The 16733-nt window shown below is 42.0% G+C and overlaps 1 protein-coding gene across 2 annotated transcripts; it reads right to left on the bottom strand.

The window, feature by feature from the left end:
* Positions 1–2979: 2979 nt before the first annotated feature.
* Positions 2980–12645, bottom strand: LOC308168432 (uncharacterized protein). Of its 2 annotated transcripts, none has more exons than XM_080543020.1 (18): positions 12507–12645; positions 11771–11793; positions 11410–11476; positions 10954–11189; positions 10526–10606; positions 10331–10390; positions 10007–10210; positions 9715–9903; positions 9516–9570; positions 9260–9350; positions 8981–9122; positions 7928–8032; positions 7540–7630; positions 6997–7255; positions 6673–6747; positions 6303–6405; positions 5248–5363; positions 2980–3683 (listed from the first exon to the last, which is right to left on the bottom strand). In XM_080543020.1, exons 1-18 carry the CDS (start codon positions 12532–12534, stop codon positions 3566–3568), a joined length of 2043 nt encoding a protein of 680 aa, XP_080399146.1. In that variant the 5' UTR covers positions 12535–12645; the 3' UTR covers positions 2980–3565. The 2 variants fall into 2 exon arrangements, with proteins under 2 accessions (XP_080399146.1, XP_080399147.1); XM_080543021.1 differs by having other exon boundaries at positions 9721–9903.
* Positions 12646–16733: the final 4088 nt, after the last annotated feature.

Below are 16733 nucleotides of genomic sequence, written 5' to 3'. Positions count from 1 at the left end.
TGTGGTCAGAGGTGTGCTGTCCACCCATTTCCAGGTCCCCTCTGTGTCTCTGTCAGTCAGACCAGAAGGTAATGTTCCTCTCTGCTGTTTATGATCACCAGGTCTGCTCCTCTGGTAAAATAGGTCATTGTGATTCCCCTTAATGACAGAGTTTGCTCTGATGGCTGCTGCAAAGGTGTGTAGCAGAGCTCAAAAGGTTGTGGTTTCACTTCTGCACGCCTACAACCATTTCACACGACAGCACAGCAAAACAGGAAACATGCCTAAAAGAGAGAGAGACAGACACAGACACAGACAGACAGACAGACACAGTTGCTGCAGTAACCAAGAGACCGGTATTAAAAGTGCAGAGAGAGAGAGAGAGAAAGACACAGAGAGACAGTCACAGAGACACACAGACACAGACACAGACACAGAGAGAGAAGTAATTCACAAAAGGTAAGTGCTATTATGAATAAAACACTTTCTCACAGATCCAGTTGCGTATTTTGCCACATCGGCGGTCATTCCATTGATTAAGCTCATTTGCATAATGATCCATCTCAACACAGTCCTCTCCCACTCCTGCAGATTCTCTATGGTTGGGTTGTCATGCCAGTACTCTGAGGTCAGAGGTGTGTCCTCCACCCATTTCCAGGTCCCCTCTGTGTCTCTGTCAGTCAGACCAATCCAGACCCTCAAACTCCTCCTCAAATCACTGATAAAAGTCCTGTTCCTCTCTGCTGTTGATGACCACCAGGTCTGCTCCTCTGTCTCTGCAGTCCTGTCTGCTCTCCTCCCAGCTTTTAGACTCAGTGGAGAGGAAGTAGCAGCTGGAGCCAAACTTCCTCCATCCTTCTGCACTTTTACATTGTTCTACTTTATAAAGATTAAAAGCAAAAGAATACCTGACTGATATATACTGTAGATGATTGACTTACTTCAGATGTGCTTAATGTAAGTCGCTTTGGATAAAAGCGTATGCTAAATGCCAAACATGTAAACATGTAACATGTTAACCTTTAGAATGCTTAACAGATTACTGTCGTAATCACTGACTGCAGAATATACAGGTAACCTTGTAGGCCTATTTCACCAAGTTTGTCTTCTAAACTGATTTCAACTTATTACATTGTTGTGTTAGAAAATAGTGTATTGTAAATGTATTGCTTGTTGTAAGCTTATTGTCTATTCATATTTTACATTTAAAAATACACTCACAAGACACTTTATGAGGAACACTACACTATACTAATACTGGGTAGGGGCCTCCCTTTGCTCTCAAAACAGCCTCAATTCTTCGTGGCATTGATTCCACAAGATGTTGGAAACATTCCTTTGAGATTCTGGTCTATGGTGACATGATTACATCACGCAATTCCTGAAGACCTTTCAGGTGCACTTTCAAGCTGTGAATCTCCCGATCTACCACATCCCAAAGGTGTTCTACTGGATTCAGATCCGGTGACTGGGGATGCCACTGAAGAACACTGAACTGTCATGTTCATGAAACCAGTTTGAGATTACTTTTGCTTTGTTACATGATGCATTATCATACTGGAAGTAGCCATTAGAAGATGGGTACATTGTGGCCATGAAGGGATGCACATGGTCAGCAACAATACTCAAATAGGCTGTGGTATTCAAGCACTGATTAATTGGTATTAATGGGCCCAAAGTGTGTCAAGATAACAATCCCATTACACCACATCCATGAATAAGCTGTACAGGTGTTCCTAATAAAGTCTTCGGTGTATATTTTACAATAATCGCTGTAATGTGGTCTCTATCGCCCTCTATTGACAATACATCTCTGTATTTGTCTTTAGTGTTCAAATAATGTACCTCTACATTAATATTAATATAAAATGATTGCTGTTTAGATAATATAATAATTTAGTCGGTTTAGTTTAAGTAGTTATGGTTTATCAATATACCTTCTCAACCAAATTGGGGCACTAAATTAGTCTTTCATAAACATAAAAGTATTGAAAGTTAAGCAATATGAAATATGGACGACACAAACCTAACCTAATCTCTATCAAAAGAACGAAAGGCTCCTCAAACCCTCATCAATTAGGATCCTAGGAGACAGATGGGCATACTTCGTTCTCCTCAGGAAGTATAGACGCTGCTGTGCCTTTTTGACCAGGGTGGAGGAGTTGAGGGTCCTAGAGACGTCCTCTGAGATGTGGACACCCAGGAACTTGAAGGTGGAGACATGCTCCACTTCCATCCCATTGATGTAGATGAGGGTGTGTCTGCAACCCCTAGCTTTCCTGTAGTCCAATGAATGAATGAATGGTCTTTATTGTCATTGCTATAGTACAGGTACCAAACAACGAAATTTAGGAGGGGTGGCTCCCCCGGTGCTAGGAAAGAAAAAAAAAGAAAAAAAACACAAGAAGGGAAGGAGCTGGTTTACATAAATAAAGGCTATGTACACTATCCACTATACTATACTGTACAGATAGACGACTAGGGTTGTCATATTGCACATAGTGTTATTGCACATTCATTTGAAGTGTCAGGCTAGAAATGTACAATGAGCTCCATGGTCTTCTTGGTGTCGAGGGCCAGGTTGTTCACACACCACACCGCCAGGTGATGGACCTCCTCCCTGTAGGCCGACTCGTCGTTGTTACTCATCAGGCCTTCCACCGTGGTGTCGTCTGTGAACTTGATAATGGTATTAGAGCCATGCACAGGCACGCAGTCGTGGGTGAAGAGGCAGTATAGGAGAGGACACAACCCTGTAGGACACCAGTGTTCAGGGTCAGGGTGTGGAGAAGGTGTGGTTGTCTAACCTAACAAACTTGTGTCTGTCGGTCAGTATGTCCAGAGTCCAGTGGCAGAGGGAGGTGCTGATGCCACGGTCTCTGAGTTTGATGACCAGCTTGGAGGGGATGATGGTGAATGCTAAGCTGAAGTCAATGAACAGTATCCTTGCGTAGATGAATACATTTATATATGTCAAGATATCAGTAATCATACCACAAATGAGAGCAAAGTATGAAATCTTTAATCATAATTTCAGGATAACAAAACTCGATAGGCCGTTTCTTAGTATGGCAAAATGGAACGCAGTTGATTTAAATATGAAAATAGTAAGATAAACACTGATATGTCATCCACGACCAAGAAGCTAAATTAAATGTATTACAGAGAAATATCTTGATGCACAAATCTTAAACATAGCCAGCTTCATACAGCGATGTCAACTAACCGTAACCCTATGTAACACAGAAACAGTAAAACAAATCCTACCCAATTAAAACCCCTGCTTAACATTAAGCACGACTAACAGAAATGCCTGCTCTAGATCGGTGATTCCATAACACTTGTTTTATGCGGTGATCAACCTACAACTTTTAAAAAATGTTCCTTGTACCTAAAATACAATTCCTTGTCACAAACTACAAGGAATCAAGTCACTGCCCGCCACAAGTGTGTCTACTGTTTGGCAAACACTGCTTGGAGAATGACGGACATGAAATATTGTTACTTGTGAAAGAGTAGGCCGTCTTTAGAAGTGATGAGTGGTTTTATTCAGGGTGGAGGCGACTGGAATGTGGAGCGGTGGTCACTAGTCTGAGGTCTGCACATCAGGCCTGCTGATGCCCTTGTGTTCCAGGATGTGCAAGAAGGGACAGGAAAGCCTCCTGTTGCAGCCAAGGTTTCTCCAGAAGAAGCATTCTCTTCTGCTGCAAGGGATGAAGAAGTCACAATTACTACAGATATATTATAACAGTTAGTTCCGACTGTTAGATCTTACTGATTGTCTAGCAACATTTATGCTTCTGTTACTCAGACACACACATGACACAGACCCACACACACACACTCTATTCTCCGGTCACTCAGACACACACATTCTGTTCCTTCCAGGTCAGCCTGCTCTTCAGGATTAGCAATAACGCCACAATATACAGCAATAACGCCACAATATACAGATTCGGCAGGTTGTTATCTTAAAGACCTTGGGGGTTAGGCGCCAGGGCACAGACAGAGGGTGGTCAAGGTAGATGGGTTAAGCTGCCGAGGAGTCAATCTGTCCTTGGTAGAGAGAGTATTTAACCTGTCTGTATTTCATAATGATGTCGTGGAATGCCGGATGCTGGTTACTGTGCTGAATGAACCATTCGCTGACTGTCTTAATAAATCAAGTACAGAGATTCCGACCCGTGTTGAACATTCTATTTTCTTGTCAAATCGTGTATGCTGCGCACCTGATCTATTCTGAGATGACACAACGCATTTAAGATCACGAAATCCTCGATAGATCGATCCATAACATCTAATTACCGACAAGAAGATTCTACACGACCATGTCATTTGATTGGACAAGAGGCATTCCATGAGTGCTGATATACAGTATAATAGCACTGGAACTTTTAACTAGATGCATCACTCAGGTGTTCTATTAAATAACCGTTAATACAAAGTAGCTAGCCTGCGGATGTTTGTGTTCGGGTTACTAGGCAACAGTACAGTTGAAGTTCAGTTGCAGAACTATTTTTTGTTGGCGGAGCCAAAATAAATGATTAAATAAACAAACAAATCATTATCTGTTGTCGCTTATTACTGTTAAATGGCGCTGTAGAACTGTTGTATAAAAGCAGTATCACACTCAAGGTCGTGCTGTTATGCTGAATATCAGCACGGCTGTGATTGTCTTCTACTCGGCCTGCGACCTCGTACCTACGACCGAATCACAGCCGTGCTGATATTCAATATAACAGCACTCCCTCTTGTGTGATATTGCTTAACTATGTATTTGTTCACCGTAAACATTCTGAATGACAATTATCGTTTTCATTAACTGTGACTGTGACAAAGAGGTTTGTCTGGTCAGAGGTTTGCACTAGGAAGTATACTACATTGGTAGAGTAAAAAGGCCTGTCATCTACAGTATGATACAGAAGTAGCCAAATCTAGCTCATAGAAAACAGATTCTTCTCTGCAAGTTAGTCATTGAGTGAGAGAGGGGGTAACCAGGGTAACCAGCCGCATGCTCACTTTCAGGAAACAAACCACGTTGTTATGGAGACGGGGGAACGATGATGACTTTTGCCAAACAAACCCCAACGTCGACTGAATGCAGAATCGGACAAAACATCACCCGACCAACGCCATCGAACACTGGCGGGTAAGTGCACGCTGCCACAACACTGTTGTTTGTTGGGAGTGTGTTTGGCGTTGTATGGAAGCTCAAAGGAAACAACCTCAAATTCACTTGTTTGGATTTGTCATCTGCCTACTGCTCACCTGGGATCGTGACCGGGCACGTCAGAAGCTTGATGGGCTGACTTGGATATGCCCAGGTGTGTGGCGATTTTATCTGGGTAGCGCACTGAGATCCTGGTGCCCTGGATTTCTCTCCCCTGTAGAACCAAAGAGAGAGACATCACATTCATAACGAAGATTAGTTTGTAGGTCAGCCAAGAGACCCTACTAAAGTTTACATACATCATACTTCATCAGACACTTCCCATCTACCTGACCCACCCAGGCACCCCCCCACCCATCCACCCACCGAACCCAGTCCAGCCTCCTGACAGATAAGTAGTTGACATGGGTAGGTTTAGCAGGTTAGTGAGCAAGTACAAAGGTTGGCAGCTAAGGAGAAGAGCAAGCAGGTAGGCAGGAGGTCTAGTGTACACATCTGCCTACAAAAGACACTTACTGTATTTTCTGGACTATAAGTCACACTTGTTTTTTTATAGTTTGGCGGGTCCTGCGACTTACGGTCAGGTGCGACTTATATATCAAAAGAGATATAATTAAACATGTTTTTAAAAATTTCGTTCATACTGACTGACATGAACCAAGGAGTAAACATTACCATCTACAGTCGTGAGAGGGCGCTCTGGGCTTGTGAATGAGATCGGGAGCTTCGTGAACTTGTTTACCGGTAACTTGCTTGTCGGACTCGCTGGCTTGTTATGTTAATTTGGCCTATTCAGCCTCCCAGGTATGTTCATTATGCTATTGTGTAGCTGAATAACTGTTAATGTGTTACGTTAACATACCGGACACCTATTCAGACTGTTGTTCTGTGTGCTATTGTGTAGTTGAATAACTTGCCTTTCAAGATTAAATGTCTGTTCTTGGTCTTGGATTTTGTGAAATACATTTCTAAATTAAATGTGATTTATAGTCCGGTGCGACTTGTTGTTTTTTTCCTCTTCATGACGCATTTAGTATGTTAGTATGTTGAAAGAAAGATTGGTTTGGGGAAAAAGGGTATTTTTTTCTATACATGTTCACATTATGTGTTTTGAGACCCAATAGATACCCAATAAAAAGACCCCGACACTTACGTGATAGGTCCCGATAGCACTCTCACAATTGTCTGGATTGTAATAGTTAACAAAGGCACATCGTCGGAAACGCAGGAATTTTACACTATGAACAACTCCAGATCTGCAAGAGAAGATCGGGGGAAACATTTAAACTATTTGTTTCTCACTTCCTCACATCCTGTCCACACCTCCTCCTCAAAACACACTGGAGCACAAACACGGGTCCACGGTAAGAAGAGGTGAGGGGACACAAGAAATCGAGGGAAATCTTGAGATTCAGCCATGGAAACAAGTGATGCGCTCTTATAACATACATATGAGTGACCTTTAGAGAAAGTTGTGCCCACTACCGCCAGGGTGAGATGTGGTGTGAAGAACTTTTACTTACCCAGAGAATATGCTCTTTAACATAGTCTCTGATACTGAGGGAACCAGGTTTCCAACCCAAATAGGGAATAGTTCACTGATGAAGAGCAAGTGAATAAAATTACAAAAAACCCAAAACATAATGGTTATATTTACCATAGCATAACACATTTCCATACAGTCTTTAGAATGTCTTTGCAGGTGAAATACACAGCAAATTACCGGTATGTCATTTTTGACCACACAGTATCACAGTACCACATTAGCTGGTACAGATGGCTAGAGATTACTCAAGATATGTATTGGTAACCTTGATGTCAAATTCAGGCTTTGCCTGGTCACTTACCCGTCTGGTTTATTTTTTCCAAGTTTAGGCGTTACAGGCTGAGGCTGAGGCTTTGGTGTATCGTGAGGCTGAGGCTGAGGTTGGGGCTGCGGCTTTGGTGTATCGTGAGGCTGAGGCTGAGGTTGGGGCTTTGGTGTATCCTGGGTCTGGGGCTGAGGTTGGGGCTGGGGAGAGGCAGCAGTTGGTGTTCTGTAGGCACTCTCTACTTTGGCAGGGTGGGCAGGACTTGCAGCTGGAAAACTGTCTTTATAAAGGAGCCCTAGAAGATGAGAACACATCATGATAAAACACATGTTAATTCATCTCAGAGTGAACAGCATAATGCTTTGATGTAAAACTCTAAGTGTTAATAAAAGACTGCAGTAGCCAGATGCTAATGTCATCAACATTTGTGTGTTCACCAACATATGAGTAGTGAAAACGTCCATAACAAAACTGTGACAGTGTGTACAAGGCCAAAGGTATGTCCGTTGAAATAACTGCATGTACCGGTACATTAAAAACTTGTACAGGAAAAAGTGGACGGATTTCCAAATCTCTCACCAGACATTTGGGCCAGTGACTCGAGCGCTTTCTCCACTGTCCCATGAAAGATTAAGGCATTTGAGCTTTGCTCCCGGGAAAAGCCAAACTCCTGCAACAAGACCACAAGTTCCCAGAAGCACCGAGTCAATAATTACACACAATTGGAAATAATAAAAAAAACATTCAAAGCTGCTCTATGGCATTTAACACTACTATGCCTAAACCGGTTTAGTAAAGATAAATGTGTATGTCAATGGTACCTAATGACATGAAATGGTAACTCAAATTATTTTCCCAAAAATGTGTAAAGCTGCCTGCCTACACACGTGCTGCCTGCACGTGACTTATTTGATGTATTCCATTGTCGTGCAGTAATGTCAATTATGTTCATGGTACAGTTACTCACCATTAGCTGTGTTACTTGGACTCTCATCAGTTCATGGGCAGCATCTGCACAGGAGCGGTCCTGCTGTAGGACTTGCTTTAAGGCCTGGGTGGCTTCATCATATCTCTGTGGAAAACCTCTGAGCTGTTAGCTCTTTATAATCAAGATCACACATTCTCAGTCCAAATATGCCAAACAGATTGCAAAACAGAATAACAGGAAGTATGATTGGCTATGCTATCAAGTGGGCAACAACTTAAAATCTTCTCTTGAAGTTCATTAAAGGCCCAATAAATTGAAAATCATCGTTTCCAGTATTTTGGTTTTAAACAAAATTCAAAAAAACATAAAAAGGTAAAATATGACAAATGTGATTTCTGGTGTTTTCCAGTAGTCTTCCAGTAAAAGTCTAGCCATGCTACTCTCCCTCAAATGCTAAGTTTTGGATTGGCATGAGTAAAAGGGGTTATGCATCCGTCACCACCACCATTTTAGCTCAGCAGGTACAGATAACAGCCCAGACTAGATGAAACTGTCCATTTAGAATCGTGTGGTAAAATGCCACAATGTACCTGATTATAGCTATAATTTTATGTAGTAAAGTAACTAAACAAAAATGTAATAGCATTCAACTGCAAATACAAATGTCTCAAATCCTGACATTGTAGGCTGCTAACAAATTGGTCAACATTATAGCCAGTTAAAAAACACAGAGGGCAGATAAGACGAGCTATCAATCAAGAATGTGAACTGTCAATCAATTTGAAAGCGACACACCCAGTCCATCCTGTAGTCCACTGACTTGAGAAATTGTGATAAGCAAAAAAAACTAGTTCTTGCTTCTTTTTTAGCATTTTAAATTACTTTCATCTTCTTTTTTTAAGTAACCAATTAAAGAATGTAAGCTAACATTTACACAGAAATTATTGGATATGGAAATCAAAGTCACTTTAGCGGGCCTTTAAGCAGAATTCCTACACGTATGTTAGCAATGATTTAGGCATTACAAAATGAGCAATACTGTTTAAGTATAGTGGTGTGTGTCATGTTGCCACAAGGCCTTGGGGACATTACCTTTAGACCTGCCAGAGCTCTGCCCTTCCTGTAAAGTCCTTTGACCCAACCAGGACTCATGTTGAGGGCCAACTCTGCATCAGTAAGGGCTCTCTCATACTCCTGCATTTTCTCAAAACAAAACGATCGGTTGCCGAACAGCCTGGAAGACAAAGAGAAGTCCTTAGTGGCCATCACAGCCTGACACCAAATGAATGCTTCTCGAGTCAGCAGATCATTGTGGGAAGTAATCATTGCCTGGTAACCCCTTTAGAATGTCAACATGATCGTATTTCTTACCGAAATTCTTTTGGGTTGTGCATAATTGCATCTGTAAAATACTTCACAGCCATGTCAAAACGGCCAGCACCGGCAAACTGATTCCCAATTACTGCGGAGAAGATGTTTTTATTGAGACTTCATTGTAATGCTGTGTAGCAAATATATTAGCATTAATATCAAACCTCTACTCCTTTTCAATTAACATGAATCTATACATAAATAACCATCGTTTGCACACCTTTGACACACAGACATCATTTTAGACCAAACTCACCAGCTAGCTCTGTACTTCTTTTGACCATATCTTCCGTGCTAAGTACAGCAGAATTCTGTGAGGCAACAAGACAGAGAGCTTGCGAGTTATTATTGTAACATTAGTATTACTGTTGTATTGCCCATTAAGGATTCATTAGAAATGGAAATGGAATGCATATCCCCTTGAAAAGAGTGTTTAAAGAGTAAGCACCACTTGCCTCCACCTTTATTAATTCCTTCTGTCCGTGATTTGATTTGTCCTTGAGCTGAACAATTGGACTTGATTGGAATTGAACAATTGGACTTTGTTTCTTTGTTTCCTTTCGCTCTGGCTTGGGCTTCTGGGCAAGTTTACGCTTTGCTATGTCAACAGCCTTAGATATAAAACAGCTATTCATATCCAGATCCTGATCGGACATTAAAGAGAAAAAAGGTCAACTCAAGATCAATTTATATTAAACAGCCATAATTCTAAACATGGAATGTGATGGACAGCAAGCCCTTTCCAACCTCAGAGTTGCTGTGAATGCTCTCCTCTTCACTCTCCTCGTCATCACTGGAATCTTCACCACTGTCACTATTGTCACTGTGACTGCTCCATACTAGATAGTCAGTATCTCCATATGTGTCCTGCTTCCCTTCTGTAGCACGAGTGCTAGGACTATCCTTGTTAGACCGATTTACGCCTGTACTCTCCGCCGAGTCACCATTTACCTGTCATAAAGGAAGTTTTTCAAATTACAATGCCGATTGGTATTTTCTGTTTTTGTCTGCATTAACTAAATATATAGCAATACAACATTACAGGAGCTCAAATACTTTGACAGAACTCACCTGCACATTTTTAACTGCATTCTCTTTTTCTTTATGAAGCCGTTTTCTTTCCTTCTGTTTCTGTTGGCCAGAAATTGGGGGAGAAAATATAATCAGAAAGCAAAACAAAACAATGTTCCCATCTCAGCCTCCCGGTGGTACTGTTGGAGTTAGGGGTAAACTAGCACTCCTTACACCTTTCACTCCAAAACTCACCAATTTTTTAAGACGCTTCTTCTTAGCCCTTTCTTTGATCTTTCGCTGTTCTTCTGATAGCCTGGCAACTTTCTCAGCATGCTGAGGGGTTAAAAGATAAGTGTTGTAATATTATAGTACAGTATTCAAAGCTTAATGCAACGGAGCAAAATCCATCTTTTCACATGCAAATAGCTCTTGATTTCTGATGTGTTTCAATCAACTCCATGAGGGAAGCAATACTTTCTTTAAACATAATTTGAAGCCATGTGTATATCATTTGTATACCAAGTCCTCTATAACAACAAAAACATAATGGAGCAGTTATACTAATAAAACTATCTGGTACCTGCAAGTCATATATATCAAAACCAAAAGGTATATCATTTGTAATAAATATGTCTATTACAGACAGTGGTTTCATGAGACATCCAAGCCAGACAACTCACACTCTCAGTTGGGTACGTCTTAGGAGCAGGGGCTTCTTTGATTGCTCTTTGGTCATAGCGTAGTGGAAGTGCCATCGTAGTGGCATGCCGTCGTGAATCTATTGCATTGGCTATGAAGTTGCTCGTAAATCCACAGTACGTCCTAGTAGTCCTGTCACTATTGTTTATATAATTACTGTCTTCATCATCATAACTGTCGTTCTCCAGGTACTTGTGATTGTTATGGAAATCTAAACCTGTGGGGGAAAAAAGTTAAAAGTGAACTCCACAGGCTGCAGTTTGGCTTAAACCAAACTGCAAAGTAAAATGATTCATTAGTATAGTCCAGCTAAATAAGAATTATTGAATTGCAATTACATATCTTATTATTAAGCAAAGTGATAGAGCCTTATGTATACTTCTAAAATATGGTTAGTTTGTTAATTTACTTTGAGGTATAATCTTTACTGTTCTTACCCAGAATTCCAATCTGCACAGGCTCTATTCCACGATGATGAATTCTCATGTAATCCATGACCTTTTCCTGTGAAGTAAGAAGGAAGATACAACCATACATTGTATAAATTATTGCATTCATAATGCTGCCAAATAGTATGTCTGTGTGTCAATAACGGGAATGTAACAGGATATAATGCATTGTCATCATTCCCCCAGCCTAGCTGGTTACTTCCTGAACCTAAAGTGTAAAGCGTTTCCCACCATGGCCACTGCCACTCCAACAACAACCTATGCTCGACTTAATCATTCGCCAAAAGTAACAAACATAAACCATAATCATAAACCATAACTCATAACCATGATCAGAAATTTTACTTACCACCAATAGGAGATCCCCCCGATCTGGTGTTGGAGAAAGAAAGAGGTGCAGAAGGGAAACATTCGTCATTACACAATTGAAGCATTTAGCTCAGTTACACGGTTGTGGCCCAACAAAAACAAAACCTAAAGTGCTGGAATTTGTCACAAGGTTGTTAGACAGCATTATTAACAACAACATTATGAATAACTACATTATTAATAACAACAAGCCACCTGGGGGGTATTCCATCAACATCGCTAAAGAAAAATCCAGGTTTAGTCTGATAAGTCTCGCGAGAGTTCTTAAAAATATCCAGGCATATTCTGATAAGTCTCGCGAGAGTTATCAAAAATAAGCCAGGATTTTCCTTTAGCGACGTTGATGGAATACCTCCCAGGTTGTTCAACCAGTGGTTTATAGAGACAGAGACAGCCAACGAGGCCAGGTGTAGGAGTAGTCCCTGTTAAGACAACTCCAGTTGTTTCAGGGGTCGTAGGTGACCTTTTCCTTCATACATGTACTAACTAAGAGTAAGATTAAAGTTTTGGAATAAAAAATAAATAACGTGTTATGACGGGAAACTGATATGTAAATGCTTGTTGTTGAGCAACGTCCTCCATACCTCCGAGACGCGCCATTTATTTCCCAACAATGAGCCTGAAGCAAAGCTGGCGGAAAGTTTCCAGCGCGTTGCTGCGTAGATTAGATAGATTATAACACTGCCGTGGTTATGTTAGACAGAACATGCTCTTACCTGGCTCACACTCTCTCCATCTAGCCATGGCGAAGGATTACGTTGTATTATTTAAAGCTCATTTAAAGCTCATATCTATCTTCTTTTTCTGCCCACAGGTTCACCAGCAGACGTTGGCTGGCCGTCGCTGGCGCGTCTCACTGCTCACGAAGCGTCTATGGAGCAGATAGGAGAGAGAGCGGTTGGTTTAACAATCTTCTGCTTCATCCTGATTGGTTTAACAATCTTCTGCTTCATCCTGATTGGTTTAACAGTCTTTCCCTCCAAACTGATTGGGCACTGCGTAGCGTTAACGGAGCGTCGCGAAGGCAAAGCCAACCGATAGCGGAAGTTGCTATTCACTCAGAAACCCTCTTGTTAAATTCCTTGACCGTTCCGTACGCGCTGCTTCACGATTTGCAGACTGCAATTGGGGGCGTTACTTAATATTAATATAAGCGTTCCTTAATATCAGGAAACGCCCATTGATGCCTGCCATCGGTCAGTTCCCGCACTCTCCCAAAACTGTCTATATTTACAAAGCTTCGGATGTAAAAAAATAAAATAATAAAGCCTTACTTTACCAAAGGAATGCATTAGACATAATAGGAATTGCATTTTTTATTTCGTTAACTGTCTATTGGTCGATCTATTTGGCATATGGTGGCATATGGAAAATTGTGCAACTCGTATAATAACTGACCACGCCACCCTCACTCTGAAGGGGTGACCAGAGGCTGGTGTATCAAACATACAAGTACTACAATATTAAAGACAGATGACATGGAGGAAAAACAATAGACGCTAAGCGTGTGGGTCTATAGCAGGGCAAGTGCACAGGGGGCCACTAGCAGGGGAGGAGGGGGGCCCGTGGTTGGACTTTGACCTGGAAGGCAGGCATAACCAGTTATTTAGGGTATGTACATTCTCAACAGAATATGTTTGCAACAGTTACAGCAACAAATGATGCAATGCAATGCAGCAGTGAAAGTGAAGGTGTGTGAGCAAGTGTGCCCTCACCAGAAACATGTTTTTAACAACGTCAGCTTGTCAAGAAACACATTCACGGTTCACAGTATCTCTGTTGTACGGTGTTAGAGACAGACTAGGGGAAAACAAAGGATGTTTTGGTCAAGTCTTTGTGAGAATTTAAATGAACTTGTTCACCAGATTCCTGAGTAGGTCAAACCGGTTTCATTGTTGAAGGGGGTTGTGGTCGTTAATATGCTAGTTAGACAGGAGGACTCAACACTACAAATATGCAACTTTCTACTACATGGGTGCATTGTTCAGAGAGTGTGTTTAGTATTTGGGGGGAAACAACTGCTAATCAATCCACATGTCTACTGCTAACCACTTTATCACAACAAAAGTGATATCACACGTGCACCTCTGACCTTGCACGTTTAGCACGTAAGTTATATAGTTATGTTTAGCCTACATTTTTACATTTTGGGCATTTAGCATATTCCAAAGCGACTTACAATCAATACATGTGACTGTAGTCACTACTACATTTGACGTAGTGAATCAATCCACCAGGAAGAGTAATCTAGCTCAGGCTGGGGGGCATTGGCAGTCTCTGTGATAGAAGGAAAACGTTTTTCCTAAAAACTATAGACACTGGAGAACAGAGAGACAGTACAAGGGGGGCAGTAGAAGTCATAGGGGACACAGTAAAGGGGAAAAGCGGGTGTCTCAGGAGACACAGTGCTGGGGGATAGTAACATCACAGTTATGTTGCATTATAAACAAGGAAACACAAAGGTAATATATTAATGTATATTCTTTAATTAATAAAAGTAAAGTCTGTTACTGTTTACACTGTATATGCAGGATTCGTTTACACAGGATCAGATGTTACTATCCCTCGTGCCATAACCCAAGGTCAAACACATTTAGAAGCCCAACCCAGAGTAAAAAAAAATGCTACCAGCAAGCTAACAAACAAATAACAAATGTCCAGTTACCTACCCTAGCCAACAGCAGTATGCAGCATGTCATGGGGGTTTTCAAGTGGGCACCTTCCTTCACCGATGTTTCGTTAAGTTAGGCCCACGACACCTCGAGAAGGCTTAAGGGTGAAATTCAGAGTCCTGGAATATTGGCTGCTTCGTTAAGGACTGTAAACTGTACTTTTATGTGGATGACATTGCACTTGATTCTGCAGCCACCTCTGTGAATGGAGCTTTGTCTAACCTAGACCGCATTTGACGCCATTCAGTGCTTACTTGTGGACCTCTATATGCACCTCAGATTCCTGATGTCGGCTACAAGCAGCTCACACCTATGTGACATATCTGCCAAGTCTCACGCTTTGGCCGTGAGACTCACGCATTTCAACCAGTTCTCACGCTCTCACGCCACACCTCAAATTTCTCACGCCGAGAAATAACAATAGTTTTACGGGACTTACATTTTTCCTCATTCTTCCTGCCAGAACAACTCTAGCGCAGAAATATTCTTTGGCCTTCTTGCATGCACGGCATTTTTTTAGATCTCTCATGGTTTAAGGTACGCTGTCCTGTGAACAACTAGGCCGGTGTCTGCTACTCTTCTTTGCAGCTCTTTTGCAGTGATGTGTGGGTTCTTCTGAGCATTTCTCACCAGATCTCGGGCCATTCTATCTGAAAATGTTCTTGGTCTTCCAGATCTTGCCTTGACTTCAATTGTTCCATTTATTCTCAATTTTCTGATGATGTTTTTAACAGTGGAAATATCTTGATTCTGACTTCCTTGGACAACTGTTTAGAGGAACCCATGTTTTTTTACACCAGCCACCGCAGTCGGATACTTTAGAAGGCATGGAGTTACTTAATGTCTGTTTTGTATAGTATAGTTGGACATGTTTTTTTTTTCCAGGTGAGAGAGTAATGTCAAAATGACATTATCTGACTGCATTGCCCACAGCAATCCAAAATTCTATTATAATTATGTTATAAATTGATATGGATCAATGTATACCTCTTATTAGATTATAAATACTCTGGTTGTTATGTTTGCCTTTTGGTTGACAGCAAAAGGGAGAGAGGAGGATAGAGAGGGAGAGAAGGAGAGAGAGCAGGATGGTGTCGGCACACCAGAGAGAGAGAGAGCAAGAACCAGGTGAGAAAGTGGACAGGTAGTCAAGACCACATAAGTAAGTAGCCTTGAGAACCGATGGTTCTCGAGCCTAATGGCCCATAGGGAAGGAGCCTATCTCCTGTTTCCGTAGCGTGAGGCGGCTTAATGTACAAGTTAGTACACCCCCTGGACATGACGCTGGTATGTCGCAGGGTCTTACCCCCTGGGGGGGGGGGGGGGGGGGGGTCCATGCCACGGTCCATGCCACCCCCCCAAGGCAGCAAACCTAGGGGAAACACTGTTATTCTCATGCTAAAATCGACTGTAAATCCAGATTTTAAAGTTGATATTCTTCCCCGTGGAGCATGCCCCCATAACCTGTGCCCCACCCAAAATGTTTTGCACCAGCCGCCACTGTACTTCAGAATATATAGTTCAACCCTGGAATAATATTCACCTGACTCATTGAAGCCCTAACGAGTACATCACCTTCGTCTGGGCCTTAGGCCTTGTCCACACTACACCGTTTTTTTTTGTAACCGGGGTTTTCCTTAAAAAAAGAATCGCGTCCACACAATCACAGTTATAAAAAAACACCATCCACACAAAACCGCGAACATTGTTTAAACCGTGCCAAAAATAACCAATAGCGTCTGGCTGCGCCCCTTGGCGAATCAGAAGTCTGGAAAACAGCTACCATTTCCGGTCATTTTAACCGGAACAACAACATCTAACAACAATGGCGAACAAACGTGGACGCGAATCGTTTATCTGGACTGATGAAGAAGTGGAGCTATTCCTCAATGTCGCACTTGAATACAAGGTTAGCAGAAGGCAGGAAAACGTGGACTGGGAGTCTCGCCAGTCCAAGTACGCCGATATCCTCGCTCTCTTCCTAGAGCAGTACCCTACCGAGACGTCCTCAGACTTTCCTCATCGCAAGGAGGATATAACTAGGCCCATCATCACGAACAAACTAAAGGCCATTCGGGGGAGATATAGGCTAGCAGTAGACTCCGGTCGGAAACGCGGTCACGGCAGAGTGGTTCTACTGTACTCTGAACTGTGTGGGCAGATATGGGGTGGTTCACCTGCAACGACTACCATTCCACTCGGAATAGAAACGTCGGACGTTCGTGTTTCTCTTGACCAAAGCACGGATTCTGACCTCCCGTGTGCGGAAAG

Source organism: Nansenia antarctica (assembly GCF_963989245.1).
Source record: "Nansenia antarctica genome assembly, chromosome: 12".
Lineage (NCBI taxonomy): Eukaryota > Metazoa > Chordata > Actinopteri > Argentiniformes > Microstomatidae > Nansenia > Nansenia antarctica.
This window is presented reverse-complemented; position numbering and strand designations above follow the sequence as displayed.

Bases quoted from the DNA above. Each gene is read 5' to 3' on its own strand.
- LOC308168432 (XM_080543020.1), bottom strand. From the start codon at position 12,534: ATGGCTAGATGGAGAGAGTGTGAGCCAG. The intron at 10,211-10,330 runs GTGAGTTCTGTC...CCTTTATGACAG, and splicing joins ATGCAGTTAAAAATGTGCAG to GTAAATGGTGACTCGGCGGA. The intron at 9,123-9,259 runs GTAAGAAATACG...TTTGTCTTCCAG, and splicing joins CACAACCCAAAAGAATTTCG to GCTGTTCGGCAACCGATCGT.